The 14,286-nt window shown below is 47.0% G+C and overlaps 6 protein-coding genes across 6 annotated transcripts; 1 reads left to right on the top strand and 5 right to left on the bottom strand.

Annotated features, from left to right (window-relative positions):
* Positions 1-14: 14 nt before the first annotated feature.
* BO79DRAFT_193052 (purine and uridine phosphorylase) lies at positions 15-2,900 on the bottom strand (the record flags this gene model as incomplete). The annotated part of the gene is made up of 1 exon (XM_025680946.1): positions 15-2,900. One exon carries the CDS (start codon positions 2,898-2,900, stop codon positions 15-17), a length of 2,886 nt encoding a protein of 961 aa, XP_025540678.1.
* A 1,264-nt stretch (positions 2,901-4,164) lies between these two features.
* BO79DRAFT_227433 (SDR family NAD(P)-dependent oxidoreductase) lies at positions 4,165-5,031 on the bottom strand (the record flags this gene model as incomplete). Its single annotated transcript, XM_025683876.1, has 2 exons — positions 4,165-4,848; positions 4,912-5,031. 2 exons carry the CDS (start codon positions 5,029-5,031, stop codon positions 4,165-4,167), a joined length of 804 nt encoding a protein of 267 aa, XP_025540677.1.
* Positions 5,032-5,701: 670 nt separating this feature from the next.
* On the bottom strand, positions 5,702-6,123 carry BO79DRAFT_286826 (uncharacterized protein). Its single transcript, XM_025688513.1, has 2 exons — positions 5,928-6,123; positions 5,702-5,864 (listed from the first exon to the last, which is right to left on the bottom strand). The coding sequence occupies exons 1-2, from the start codon at positions 6,088-6,090 to the stop codon at positions 5,710-5,712; spliced, it is 318 nt and encodes a 105-aa protein (XP_025540676.1). The 5' UTR covers positions 6,091-6,123; the 3' UTR covers positions 5,702-5,709.
* Positions 6,124-8,135: 2,012 nt separating this feature from the next.
* On the bottom strand, positions 8,136-9,338 carry BO79DRAFT_208569 (uncharacterized protein). The gene has a single exon (XM_025682425.1). The coding sequence runs from the start codon at positions 9,249-9,251 to the stop codon at positions 8,316-8,318; it is 936 nt and encodes a 311-aa protein (XP_025540675.1). The 5' UTR covers positions 9,252-9,338; the 3' UTR covers positions 8,136-8,315.
* A 1,620-nt stretch (positions 9,339-10,958) lies between these two features.
* On the bottom strand, positions 10,959-11,538 carry BO79DRAFT_8756 (uncharacterized protein). Its single transcript, XM_025689807.1, has 3 exons — positions 11,419-11,538; positions 11,304-11,367; positions 10,959-11,251 (listed from the first exon to the last, which is right to left on the bottom strand). Exon 3 carries the CDS (start codon positions 11,249-11,251, stop codon positions 11,009-11,011), a length of 243 nt encoding a protein of 80 aa, XP_025540674.1. The 5' UTR covers positions 11,304-11,367; positions 11,419-11,538; the 3' UTR covers positions 10,959-11,008.
* A 552-nt stretch (positions 11,539-12,090) lies between these two features.
* BO79DRAFT_263497 (uncharacterized protein) lies at positions 12,091-14,201 on the top strand (the record flags this gene model as incomplete). The annotated part of the gene is made up of 3 exons (XM_025686687.1): positions 12,091-12,142; positions 12,188-13,906; positions 14,086-14,201. 3 exons carry the CDS (start codon positions 12,091-12,093, stop codon positions 14,199-14,201), a joined length of 1,887 nt encoding a protein of 628 aa, XP_025540673.1.
* Between the last annotated feature and the right edge of the window lie 85 nt (positions 14,202-14,286).

The raw sequence follows: 14,286 nt of genomic DNA, 5'->3' as shown, positions 1-14,286 counted from the left end.
TACATAGGATTGATCTATGGCAACATCATCGTGAATACCTTTGTCCTCCGTCGATCGATCTCTTGAATAACCTTCTCGCCATTCTCGGCCCACTTTTCAAATACTTGCCCAACCAAATACTCAATCCTGTCCTCTTCCTCTTCGCTCAAACTCTCCTCAAATGTCTCTTTCACCGACGAGGCTCTTTCCTTCCAAACCGTAAGCTGTTCCTTATCCCCTTGGATTTCACACGTCCGAGCGACTGCCTCTATGGCCTCCAGTGCTGGTAAAGAAACTTCTTCTGCCAATGTAGCCCATGTCTCAACAAGACGACGTTGCATAGCACTGCCCTTCATTAACTTGGGGCCGCCCTGTGACACAAGTATACTCCCCAGAATAGCGGTTGCGCGGAGTGACTCTGGACTATTCTCGTCTGTACTCTCGGTAATTGTCTTCAACGCCTGGCGTGCAAGTGCTTCTGCCGTCGTGTGGTCCCCCAGTCCCTCGTATGCCCGAGCAAGCCCAATGTCCAATTGAGCCATTATCATTCGTTCGGGCACGGTATCCTGTCGCACTCGCTGCAAGTAGCAGTCTTTACACTCAAGGCTGAGTACCAAGGCATCCATAAAATTGCCCTGTAAGCTAAGCGTATCTCGGAGGCGCAAGGAGGTCCGTAGTGTGCGCATGTCCATCGTCCCTAGCAACTGAGCTAAGATCGAATGCGTCTTTTCGTAAATATGCTGGGATTGTTGCCAACATCCTGCTCTGCTCAATACAGTGGCAACATCTTCAATGATGGATACTGTTCCAAGGAGAGAGGAAACAGTGGACTTCTCAATGTCCCACGCATCCTCATATGCCTTGCTCAGAATGTCAACCACAAGCGATCCTGCCGAGCGACATTGCCCCATTTCCATATAGGACAAAGCAAGATTCGTACGGCAGCGTGCCACGGTTTCTCCAAGAGGCTCTGCCTGCCTCTGAACCTTCCCCAGTGCCTCAGAAGCCATGCTCAAGGCGGGAGAATATCGCCCCTGCTCAAGTAAAACTGAGGAGCACCTGACCATCACATCTGATTCCAGCCATTCCATCTGACTGCGCCCGTTTACAATGGTCAGCGACTCCAGATATTGTTCTTCTGCCTCAGCAGCCTTTCCAAGCAGCCTGTACACGAAGCCAAACGTCCGGAAGGCTGATAGAGCTACATACGGCAGTGTCTCGATTCTTGGTCTGACCAGCCGCACCGCATCGCGTGCCATGTGCTCTGCCACGTGAAGATATTCGCACCGATCAATCCCACAGTCAGCAAGTCTACCTGCGATATTCACCATGCGGTCGAGGTTACCCTTGTGGCTCACATCCTCAGCTTCCAAAGGGTACTCGAGATTAGTGTACAGGCTTGGCCTTGCTTCAGCATGCCGTCCTTGTCGGATGAGGTTCAATCCGAGTTCGTACTGGCTTAGACAAGCGGGTACACTCCCACGGCCTAGTCGACGTTGATTTATTTGTGCGACCTTTGTCCGAAGAGGCTGCGCCGCCAGACACATATCCCATTCCTCATAAAACTCAGCCAGATTCCTCATCGCGGCGACGGTTGACTCTTGGTCACCCACTTGTCGGATGTTAGACTTAACAGACTGAACTAGGAGAGGCTCAGCTTCGGCATGTCGGTTCAGGGCGACCAAGGCTTGTGTCAATCCCGTGATGTTATCAGTCTCTATGGGAGAACCTGTGGCCTGAGATTCTTGCATCCGTTCTAGAGCTTTCCAAAACACAGCAGCGGCGGCGGCTGGCTTGCCCTGACCCTGCAGGAGACCCCCAGAATGTATCATGGTCATGATTTCACCAAACTCGACATTCGTACTCATCGCATCTGTTGCCCAATGCTGTAAAAAGGCCTTTGTACACGCAGCTGCTGTTGCTGCCGCGTAATCCTGCCAAACCTCATTTTTGTGCGAATCTGCATAATCACAGACTCCCTTAATGACCAAGCTAGGGAAGAAGCTACTGGTATAGGCACCGGCGCCTTCTAGTTCCAAACCAATGATGCCTTCGCGCTGAGCAAGTTCATCACGCTGCTTACCAGACTCCATGGCGGCACTTCCAAAGTCCATGCGACCCACGTGAATAGCTGGCCACGGCCCTGTTTCGGTTCGTCCTGAACCATCTGGGGTTTGCGGACACTTATCAGTCCTTTCCTTACGCACCAGGTTATCCTCATCGCATCCCAAGTCACAGCAGGAAGCCTTGAGTGCATCAGCGCATACATTCTCGTCCGAGCACTCGCCACAAGTGGATGGTTCACGGTGGCGATGAAGATATGATGGTTGGAAGAGCCGGTCCGACTCACGACCAGGATACTTGTATTCTGGTCGGTGCTGCAGGGTCTGAAGCCAGATTTTTGTCTCTTCCTCGAGGTGTTGTAGATGGCGATCGGTCTCCAGTTTTCGCAAGATAGATTGGATGGACAAGGAAGGTACGCCACCTCCAACCTCCTCACCATCGGCGTGCTTGCCCCTCTGATACTGTCGCCCAAAATCGTACTCCGCAACTGCTTGACTGAAGATCACGTCTCCAAGGAAGATATCCCGTTGCCGGTTGGCATCCGAAGGAACGCCACCACAGATTCCTACGACCAGGGTGAGATCAATACTGGGAAAGCTAGTGCGCAAACCCGTAGCTACCCCACCCGTACTGCCCTTGCCCGTAGGCGGCATATGCGCGACCACAACATTGTGTGTGCTGATAACACCGGTAGTGTAGGAATTGGGATCACCAGGAGCTTTGCTGTAGACCTCTTCGGTATCCTCCCAGTGATGGTCAAGAAGCGCGATCACTGCATCTGCTTCCCGGGGAAGAGCACAGACAATGGCGATCTTAAAACCATGACGATCGCGAGGGGGACGAGTCACCACAGTCATATCCTCAGCATGGGGCAGATAATGAACTTGTCCTATAAACGGGATGTATCAAAATCATTCAAGTTTGTAGGCCGATAATGTGTGGGGTTCTGGGATGATAGATGCAGGGAAGCAGATAGATCCATTGTTGATTGTATCGAGGGGCAGGGGATGCTGAGCGGCGATTTAGCGCATGAGGGTCCACCTTTAAATGAACTAAGCTGTCAGCCGAACGAGATCGGCGCGGAGTCTTCTATAGCACCAATCAGAGAGACAAGATGGATCGGCAGCACCTCAACAAATGTCTCCTCGGGTTATAAGCGAATAGGAGTGAAAGTACCAAGAGAAATAGCGGGTAGCTGACCAGAGTTCATCAATTGACTGTTCACTCCATTTTCTGCACCTCAAGTCTTTTCATTACAAACTTAATGGCAATTCCGAGTCTGTTGCGACGCCATTTCAGGCTTCGGACTCTTGGCTCTAACACAAAGTGTATCGGTCTCGTCTTACCCAGGCTCACCAGCCAGTCTCAGCTAGAATTATCTACTCGAAGGGTCAGATAAGGAGATGCGGAGTCAATATTGAAAATCAGCCTCCAAATCGTGTTGCAGCTTCTCAAGGTGCTTTGGTCGTTCTGTATCGACAAGGACGAGGGATTGTGGGCCTTGGAAATCCGACTCGCCTGATACTGAGACGTATTGGGATAGGAAGATGAGACGAGATGGAAGTATGGGATCTCGCGGTAGATATGGGGTATTCGCGGTGCAAATATCGGACCGAGGCGCTTTCTGCTTCTCTATTTGTTGGCTTTTGTCTTCTTCATGTAAACTGACGGGTAAATCAACCTAGAACAGAAGCGATTGAGTAGGCTGGTTGTGAGGAGGTACTAGTAGCCAAAGCAAAGTATCTCTTCCTATGATTTGTCCCGCAAGTCACCTGCCATGAAAACAGCCAAATTCGGCAGGTGTGGATGAGTACTATGTTGGATAGCATATGTGCCTTTCACCGCTAAATCACAGCTGTATCTGCCACACCCTGATCGCATTTCACCATTTCAATGACACAACTCCTCACCTATATGCTCCAGAGAATCATACCGAAGTCATAAGGTGATATTCTCAGCTCTCCGCATATTCATTGGACAAGACCAAGCGTCTCCCATCCCATGCACAAATAGTCCACCCATACTCGCACTTTCATAACACCATCTCCTCCGAAGCAGAATACTGCTTTCACACTTCATTCGCTCCCATTCCCCAAACTAGCCCTATCTACACACCCCAAATCAATACATCGCCCACCCGCCACTCGCAGAAACAACCTGCCCAGTAATCCACGAAGCATCCCTCCCCGCCAACCAAGCCACCACACTACCAATCTCCCCCGTCGTTCCCAACCTCTGCTCCACCGGCGTGCTAGCCATCTGCGCCTCCACAATCTCCCTCGGAATCCTATCTAGCAAATCACTCGGCACCGGCCCTGGCGCAACAGCATTAACCGTCGTCCCATTCCCGCCCAACTCAGCCGCCCAAGCGCGCGTGAACCCCTCAATCGCCGCTTTGGACGCAATATACAGACTTATCCCCTTGAAACCGTACCTTGCCCCAACCGAGCTCAGGTTGATGATCCGGCCGTGACCCTCGGGTGGGAGATACGGTAGCACGGCCTGGGTCATGAGCATGGTGCCGCGGACGTTGAGGTTGAAGACGTTGTTGTAGTCGTCTATGGTGATTTCGGTGAGGGGGTTGACGATTTCGATGCCGGCGTTGTTGACTAGGATGTCTATTTTGAGGGGAGTTGGAGTGGTGGGATAGGATTTGAGTTCGGAGATTAGATCTGAGGCGCCGGTGGGTGTGGAGAGGTCGGCTTGGATGGTCCATGTTTTGGGGTTGTGGGGGAGTTGGGTGATTTTGGTGCCGAGGTCGGTGATGGATTGGGCACTGGTGAAAGAGACGTAGGTCATGCAGACCTGCAGTGTTTTAATTTATCTTGTATGATGTAGGGAAGGGGTTGTGTATCTGTGATGGCTTACATTTGCACCGCGACGTGCAAGTTCCCATGCGATGCTAGCTCCGATGCCGCGGGATGCGCCCGTCACAATGGCGAGCTTGCCACGAAGTGGGAGAGTAAATTCGAACGACGATGTATCCATAATTTACGCGAAGAATTAGGAGGTCTCATGAAGTAGTCGATCGTGGGTTGTTCAGTTAATGACCTTGTCTCCTTGAGACATATATAGTAGGACATTCTATCTAGTATGAGACAACGGCTTACGCTGTGCCGTGATGTCATTCCTCGGCTATAGGATATAAGTCAGTAACTCCGAAGTCATAATTCCCCTAGACACATCCATCACACATTGGTCAAATGGGCATTAGCCAAACCGGTGCTGTTAATCAAGGCGTACTGTAATGGTTGGGCAATGGTAAGGTGGATCTGGGAAACCGATCAACCTACTATAAGATATTGTCTAACGTAGCGCACAGTGGCATTGTTACCCACTACATTGCATTGCACAATAAAATTGTTTTGGACAGGAAGTGAAAAGAGCGAACAAGAGGAAGTATAAAGAACAAAACGAGCCTAAAGTGTATCAAAAAACAAGTGTCGAATTCATGCGAACGCTGGAAGATTTCCAGGTCATCACTTGCTGATTACACCAATACAAACAAAACTTTAAGCCAATGCAGAACCAACATATACTGTCGAGCTAATCACATAGAGTCATTGATTCATCGGTGTCCTCTGGTCGTAACAATTTCCAGATCGACATGAGCACGTCATCGTCACAATCATTCCCGTGTCTCAATAGGAAGCTTTTTCTCATCGTTCACAGAATATCGCAGGTTCCAGATACCTGGGTCTGTGGTGGGCTGACATGCACAGTCACCTCACCAGCCACCACAGTGCTGCTGCCATCAACTCCCTGGAAGGAGCAGAATCCGCCTCCGACAGAGGAAATCTTGGTGATTGACAGTGGGTTGGCTGTTGATGAAAGGTGTTAGTAACAGGTCCTTCAAGGCCGGGAGTTATAAGTCAAAGACATACTGATTGCATGAGTGGTATCGTCAGCTGGGAAGCTTTGGGAAAACGAGGAACCGTCGGCGCCCCAGAAGGTGATGGCGACTTCGAAGGTAGAGCTATCAGTAGGAGCGGCGCTGGACAGAGCAGCGAAGGTAGAGCAAGCCGCGGTGATGAAAGAGGTCTTCATTTTGATATACTGCTTTGGATGAATTGGTATGAGATGTTTTTGAAGAGGCTTCTTGTCAATGCGAAGATGAGAAGATGCTGGTGGGAGGGATGTGTTGTTTCTCAAGTGACCTGGAGAGACGGAGGCATTTATATGTTTTCAGTCGCTCCTGCTCGCTCAATAAAATCCCACACCGCTTGATCCATATGATGTCCTCCGTCTAGATGAGTTCGTGGTTTCCGAATTGGGCATACCAAAAATAGGCATGTACAGGTCTGATGCAGCGATGTCATAGGACCGGGTGCCACGGAAAGATCGCCGCTGTCAGGCAAGCCACCCGTGACTATTGAACCCACCCCGACAGTCGTAGCGAGAAGTGACTGGTTCGAGAGCGAGACATGTTCAAGGCATTCATTAGTTGGATAATTTAGGTTCAGATCGTGTCTGACTCAGATCAAGCCTGATCGGCACTATACGAGCCGCGTGGTGCCCCGCAAACTCCGATTAGTGACTCGATCTGTCCATGTCTACAGGACACATGAGACATAACCTCGTACTTGTGCCAAGTGAGCCACGTTTTCATAGCTGTAAGAATAAGATATCCTACATTGTTCTCAGAAGGGCTTAGCTTGACGATACCGCAACATAGAAAACAAATTAGGCATTACTAAACTGGAATCAGTAATTGTTCAAACGGACATCCTTCGATGACATACACGAACTGTGTATGTCGGCTGAGCTGAGAGTTAGGTAGTAGTGAGGCTGATCGAGAGTATGTTGCGGGCACACATGATTTGCTTTGACAGGCGTCCAAGCAAGGAGACATGGATTTTGAAGGAAACGATGCGTTACACAGTGAACATCCAAGCCTGCATGCAGTTCAGCGATGCGATCTCGAAAAGTCTGTAGCTCACCACACAAAATGAATGAGTGGTAAAACTTTGGATATACTATACGTGGTGTCGAATTAAGCCAGCTTAGGTTCCGACTTTAGTAATGGGGTTATCAGAACTGGCCAGGATCACGCATGACCTGGGGTCTTTTACAAAAGAAAGCCTGTGTGTGCTATGAATTCCAGTGTTGACTTACTAACCAATAGACACATTAGGACAGGCGCGCAGTTTCCTCCGCAACAACTTTTGCAGCGGAATCCTTGTGTGTATCAGACTCGCGATAGGTTTCTTTCAGGGCCAGGGCACGAGGTAATTCAGAGACTTTCCTGCTCTACTAATTTCTCTTTCATTCCAGCCCGTTTTCGTCGGGTTTTTGGTCACGGATCATTATGCGTGCTATAAGGCTGAGTATCTAAGGCGGTTGCTGCACCGAAGGAGAGCCGAAAATATAATATCACAGATCCGGATGTGCTGGCATATGCCTAACAATTCGACGTGTTATTTCCTCATTCAGCGCTGCATTTCCGAAGGGTCCGGCTGGGCAAGGTTTGGACTAACATCTGCACCAGTAGCTCTGGCATCGGCTTGGAAGTCTCAGCCTTATTCCTTGTTGTCAACACGATCATTCAGCGAATAACTGCTATAGGATCTACTTATAAGGGTAAAAAGCCTATTAATTAGATAAGCAATTGACTATAAAGCATTATAAATTTATATGATAATAATAAAAATAATTTATATCCATGAAATGGACTAGTCCTTAGAAATCAATAGCTTGATACTGAAGATTCTTATTTTGGATATATCTGGAATATACACAATGAATTATAATAAATTATTTAATATATTCTAACTAAAATGAATAAATTTAAGGCTCTTCCTAGACCTTATTATTTTCATGATTACTCCAGCTTTGGAATGTATATTTCTGACGATTTCAAACCACTTCTCTAATGCGGCGTTATCTAATTGTGGACTTCAGAATATACGTGACCTCAATCACAGCCATTACACTAGGGTTCTGACGCTTATATTTACCCTTAATCACGAGACCTTGTTTAGCAAAGCAACAGGGAATATGTCACATTGTTATGCGGGACCTTGGTGCCCAGGTCATCATTCCGTACACCTCATACTTGAGAAACTGTAACGACATATGAGAATAACATGATTATCAGATACAGGCAGGGAATGTTTTTTGGTACCAGGTGAGTATATTTGACATTGGCCGGATCTGTCAAACGATCCAGTCTGGTAGTGCAGCATTTCATCGACCACATAATATCAGAACCCGATTAGTGTCGAAAATCTCAATTATCTCCAAGGGCAGGCCTAAGCTGAGATATTAAATCCTCAGTCTTGCATGTTGTGAATAACAACCTCCCCCCCGTCTGTTAGCTCGGCTTTGAATTTCCCACTGTTTCCGTAGATGTCGTATAGCGTAAAATGATTTTCCCTCACAAAAACCTCGTTTTCGCGAACATAGTTATAGGTAAGACTCATCATGGTAAGACAGAAGTTATTTTTCTTGTCGTTAACTGTAACAGCCGGAGTCTCCGCCAGTAAGTTATAAGGACCAAGGAGTTTTGTCGCCTGATCACCATACTCCCACACATATAGGAGATTATACACTGACGAAGGTGTCGCAGCCGTGTATAAATTAGCGACCATATGATCCCGGTTGTAAAAAAGCGATTCGGCTTGTTCAATGAAGAGGTCGGCCTTGGCTAGATCATGATCGTTGGTGGAAATATAGTAATTCAATAGCGACCATGAGTATGACCCGGAACTGCCATCACCACTTTTGGTATCTTGGATTGTGATGTTGTCGGTTGTATAGTTGATTGGTGGGTTTCCAACAAGAGTGGCATGGTAATCAAAGCCACTTTCATGAGTGGTGACGATCTTCCCATCAGGTTGCTTGACACTAGCAGCGATGCTCTTCTTCTCGACTTTGGACGTGGAAACCCAAAACTTTATGGATTGAGAGGTACTCCGTAGAGAAAGTGATGTAGTCCCCGAGTGGGCAAATTCATTTTCAATTGTAGAATAGACCCAGTCACCCGATAATTCAGTACTTGTGCTGTAGTAATCCACTAGCTTGATAGATTCCAGCTCAGCTTCCGTCAAGCTGTAAGGAACATTCTTGTCCGGATCAATAGCACTGATGGAAACATAAACTGGTACTTGCATCCTTCCGTTGGCATAAAGCGTGTCAGTGGCTCCATCTGCTGTACCAGTATTCACGGTAAGACTGCTCACTTCCCACTCTGTCGAAAAGGAAGACATCATGATGCGTTGAATGTTGGATAGTAGTCAGACAAGGTGAATAGAAGTAAGGGCAGGCTCAGTATCCGTTGGGCTCGGGCTGAGTTGTATTCCGGGATCAATATGTATGAAAGGAAATCGATCTGCGTCGGTCTCCTATATGGTATTGCTTCTCCGGCTTCTCATGAGTGACTCAATTCCACTTGTCTCCCTAGCCATGGTCTGGTGATTTCCCCTAGCTCGGAGTTAGTCGGCCCATTCTTGTTTAATTACACGTTATGCGGTGTTCTCCGATTCTCTACGGTAAGAATGGTGTCCAGGTGGGGCCCTATTAAGAGCGGAACCACTTAGATAATGTCGCTAATATACTATCTTGAAATGAGCGCTGATCTATCTAGAACCTCTTATGCTCATCACCTGCTGCACTAGGCATTCTAAGGTTTTCTAATCTGTGTGTGATTACACAAATCAAGTGAACCACACTACTCCGTACTTTGAGTTCAATCAGGCTTCCATATCTCTTCAAATATATACTAGTCTAGTTTAAAATATCATAAGCTCCACTTCCCCTCCTTTACCCCTCATGAAGTAGGAGCGCCGTCTTTAGTTACCACCCCCTAATTATCCGACTAGCAAGCTCAATGATACTTACGGCAAGGCTGCTTCCTCCTTTTGTCAAGCACATTATCACATACAATACAGTAGACTTTGAGGCGGCAATTATGCCAAGTAATAAACCAATAATGTCGACCTCACAAAAAATCACGCAACAATTTCAGCCTTAGTTTACGGCCTATTCGCCCAAACTAGCTGCTATACAGTTCAGCTGGACATCGTCTGGTTCGGAAGTTGTCTTACCGGATTTGGTGCTTCCTGCTTACGGGGCGTAGAAAACGTTTTTCGCGTTAAAACTTCATTTGAAGTACGGTTCATTCGATGTAATAATGATAGAGTGCCAACACCTAGCACCAGCGGCCTGTCATCGTCTACTCTCTAAGAATGTGCAGCTATTACTTCGCTCGGCTTACAGTTGACGGTCTAAAGTAGGATTCACTCAGCTGCATTTCCCCCTCGGATATATTTCAAGTGATAGAGAACTGGGTGGACGGGCGTATCTGGATATGACACTTCATAAGGGGGAAAAGAGGGGAAGTGGAGAATAATATATGCTTATTATATTGATTCATTCCGCACTCTAACAAACATGGATGGAGGTAAGATGCTTTGTTCCACAGCTGATGAGAGGGTAACCGGAAGCCCCATTGATCTCTTGGCCCGAGGCTCGCGCGAGTCATTGATTGCTTGTTCCCAATTTTAGCGCGCAAGATTGCTGCAAGTCTAACAGTAATCAAAGCCTAGAGACGCCGATCCATTGACGACATTTAATCACCAGCCTACTGTAGCTGCACCATGGGGATACCACCTTGAATGCTGAAGGCAAGTGCTCATCCATGACGTGATCTGCAAGACTTGTTACACTACTTCCCGGATTGCTGATAACCCCAAATGCATGTGAGCGTAGTGTTAGGAAGTTTCGTGCTCACCTTGACACACTGACCCTTCGCTTGAGTAGGATCACATGTCACGTGATGTTATTCTCTCTTCTCCTTGTTCCAGCTGATTTGCTCACCTATAAGTTCATTTAGTATAGAATTTAGTACTGTGGATACGCTGCTGACAGATTACAAGCAACCTATGCTTATATTCAGATTCGGATGGCATTGCTATGCGGTAACAAATACGTTATGTATTCAAGTGAATATGAGTAACAAATCCTGCTAGTAGATGTTCACAGTTTCTCCTGGTACACCAAAAACCGTCTCGACCAGTGCCCCTGGAGTCAAGCTTCTGGTGAAAAATACAACTCGCTCATGAGCCCTATGATTCCAGGTGTCACTCCCTCCGTGGGCTTTGAGAGTGTACCAGGCCTCGCTGGCCCCATTACTGGCATCTTCGGCAGATGCTTGAACACTGACATAAATGTCCGTTGAGGAATTATTGATGACTTTGATAACTGCCATCTTGTATTTCACATTAACAGGTTGGTTCCTTGGTTATTGCAGCATAACTCACTTGTTACTAGTGGAAGATGACTGGTCTGGTGCATTTATTGTTGATACTACTTTGAGTCGATAAACTAGATGTAATATATTAGTGGCAAAGTAATCCCAGCGCGGAATGATCTTACCTTCCAGTGGGAGTCCATAGAATCTGACGGGTTGGTTCAGATTTAGTGGAGTTGACCTGATGCTTTAAATAACCACGCTTAGACAAGAGGGTGGGCTGGAAAGCTGCAGTTCATGATGAGAATGTCGATGAGAGCTGAATATTAGTGCAATTGTGTGGATAAAACTGCGGGGAACATACCAGTCGCCCCACCTGTTTATATTAGCTTACGTGTGCTTGATCAGCGAAGGATTAGGTCATTAGCTAAATAGAGGGCCAATGATACGCAGAATCGCCAAGGAAAAAGATGGGATAAGATGTGATTTGTGGGGTATGATGCGATGTGATTAAATGTGATTAGATGTGATGGGATATGATACGTTGTCATCCGCCTTGATCACCTCGATGATGGAAGATCCTTTGGCCATTACACATTGCGGCAGTGGAAGCACTGGCATATGTAGACTAGCTTGAAAATTCACTATATGTAAGTGTGAATTAGAGCCAACCATGAAAACTGAAAGCATCTGCTGTCATATAATGTGGATGGTATCATACCTCTGGCAATCTACTGTCCATCCCCACTCCCCAGTTTCCAACCTCACTTTTCTTCGATCTGCTTCTGGTTGTCTACTACATCATATCCCCCGTTAAATACAGAAGCTTATTACCCTGCTACCGGAGCCATTGTAAAATGATTTTCCAGACCGTGTCACTCAAAGATCCCAATGAGAACTATCTCTCATGTAAGTCCACCAATGGGAATTTGAGGTTCGACCTAGTCGATCTAGATCCCTCCTGCAAATTCTTCATGGTACCAATGGGTGCTGGAAGAACCTGCTTGAAAGGCCCTAATGGAAAATTCATTGATCTGCACAATGCTAGTTTCCGATGTGACGGTGTTACAACCGGAGCAACTTTTATCTTCGATGGCAAAATCCTCAAACTGGACAGCGGCAGGTACCTCAGCAATGTTGTTGTTGATGAGACGATTGCAATTAGCTCCGTTGCCACGAATTTGGAGATCAAATCAACATCGTTCGAAAGCTTTATTGTAAACACATCATTGTCCGTCCCCGCGATTACTTACAACAGCGACGTGCTCATTGAGAACCGTTACAGACCTGGGAAGAACTACCTGGCGCTCGAGGATTCCAGCGGAACCATCGACATTTCCTTCTCCATTCCGTACTCCATGGATGGAGAGAGAAACGGCACCGTGGAGGTGATCTTCAATCACATGAGGGATAATAGCTCCGGAGGGTTTATCGACTTGAAATTGAACGATCAAAATGTCAGTCAGAGTTACGCCCCGCCTACCAGTTTCAAAGTGGAGAGTATATCCACTTTGGCACTATCCTCGCTGTCTGGAGAGAACAGACTCTCCATCACACTCTCTCAAGGCGTTTCCGGCACCTACTGCTTCTCTGATGCTGCTTTGGTATTCAGAAATGAGAACGGATACCTGAGACAGCAGAATTCCATGTATGCCCTTGGGCTATCATCCGGATCATCATATAATGATGGAAAATTAGAGGATAGTCTCAGGGAAGGTAATCCGTACCTCTCTCTGGAGGGCGGGTCATCTTGGTCAAAGATTACGTTCACTGTCAGGGAAGAGCTGTTGGGAATAGGAAACTGCGTGATCAAAATTCAAAACCGGCGGGAATCGGATACGTCCATCGATGTTTACCTCAACGGAAATAAGATCGAGGACCGCTACGACAATATCCCAACTGACTCATTTGGGACATCAACTTTAGCAATCCACAGCAATCAATTGGAAAGGAGCAACGAGCTTGTCATAAAGCCCGTTGATGGAAAATACTATGTCTCAGACGTTAGCATCGATGTGGTTTCTATTCTCCCAGATGTGACGGAGGAAAGCTTCAAAAGTTACATCAAAGAGTGGATCCTACTTCAGAGGCCAAATATAGGACAACTTCACAAAATTCCGCGGGATGATATTCCAGCCTGGAAATTTGTCAGCGAGGCACCTTACTGGTTCTTCCTCCCTTTCCTCCCTGTTTCACCCCAAGAGATCAGTGTCCTCTTCGACTATTACAATATGTTATTCGTTTCTGTGGCGTTTGAGGTTAGGGACTACAATAACAAAGCTAGGGATTTCCATAGGGAGTTACTGAGCACGGACATCCCGAGAAAAAATGCTCTCAGGCATGCGTATTGGACCGCAATGTTATCCCAACGATGGGGGCGGTATTTTGCTCTGGATCTGTCTACAGCACATGAGGAGGCCCATGTTGACTTGACTATTGAAGGCCCTTTCGATCATGTCACCGACAAGATTAACAATGCCGTGGGATCCCTTTTAGGCTTTAGCACCTCGAAGTCTGAGGATCTTGAACAAGTTATAGATGCAGCTTGGGACAACGAAGAACTGGCATATGCGAAGGACTTCAGAGAGACTGCTGCAGGACAAACAGCTCAGGTTCATTGGCAGAGGCCATTGAATAGGATGGCACTAAAATATAACGTGAAACCGAGGTTCAGTGAGTCGGAGAAAGCCACTTTGAAGAGAATGGGGGTGACAGAACCGGATGTTCCAATCATACACTAGTCATTCTGTCACTGGACTAGCTCAGCCTTTTTTATATTCCACTGTTTAGTTCCAGGTCATCTTCCTCCATGTCGGGTCGACTGGTGAATCCTACTTGACTACGGTAACCAGATTTTGAGGACTTGGCCAGCCGTCAAGGACAGCTTTACTACACGCAGCAAGGAACGAGCAGTGCCCAGACTCCCAATTATCATTATTCAGGAATAGGCTTTTCTCGCTACTGGTAACAGAAGTGCAGACAGTCCTATTAAATTATTAAATGAAAAACGGTTTTATATATATGTATATAGTTCTAGATTTTCTTCAAAATAA

This window comes from Aspergillus costaricaensis, assembly GCF_003184835.1.
Source record: "Aspergillus costaricaensis CBS 115574 unplaced genomic scaffold BO79scaffold_12, whole genome shotgun sequence".
NCBI classification, from domain to species: domain Eukaryota; kingdom Fungi; phylum Ascomycota; class Eurotiomycetes; order Eurotiales; family Aspergillaceae; genus Aspergillus; species Aspergillus costaricensis.
This window is presented reverse-complemented; position numbering and strand designations above follow the sequence as displayed.

Bases quoted from the DNA above. Each gene is read 5' to 3' on its own strand.
- BO79DRAFT_286826 (XM_025688513.1), bottom strand. From the start codon at position 6,090: ATGAAGACCTCTTTCATCACCGCGGCTTGCTCTACCTTCGCTGCTCTG. The intron at 5,865-5,927 runs GTATGTCTTTGA...TTTCATCAACAG, and splicing joins CGATACCACTCATGCAATCA to CCAACCCACTGTCAATCACC.
- BO79DRAFT_208569 (XM_025682425.1), bottom strand. From the start codon at position 9,251: ATGTCTTCCTTTTCGACAGAGTGGGAAGTGAGCAGTCTTACCGTGAAT.
- BO79DRAFT_8756 (XM_025689807.1), bottom strand. From the start codon at position 11,251: ATGGCAGTTATCAAAGTCATCAATAATTCCTCAACGGACATTTATGTC.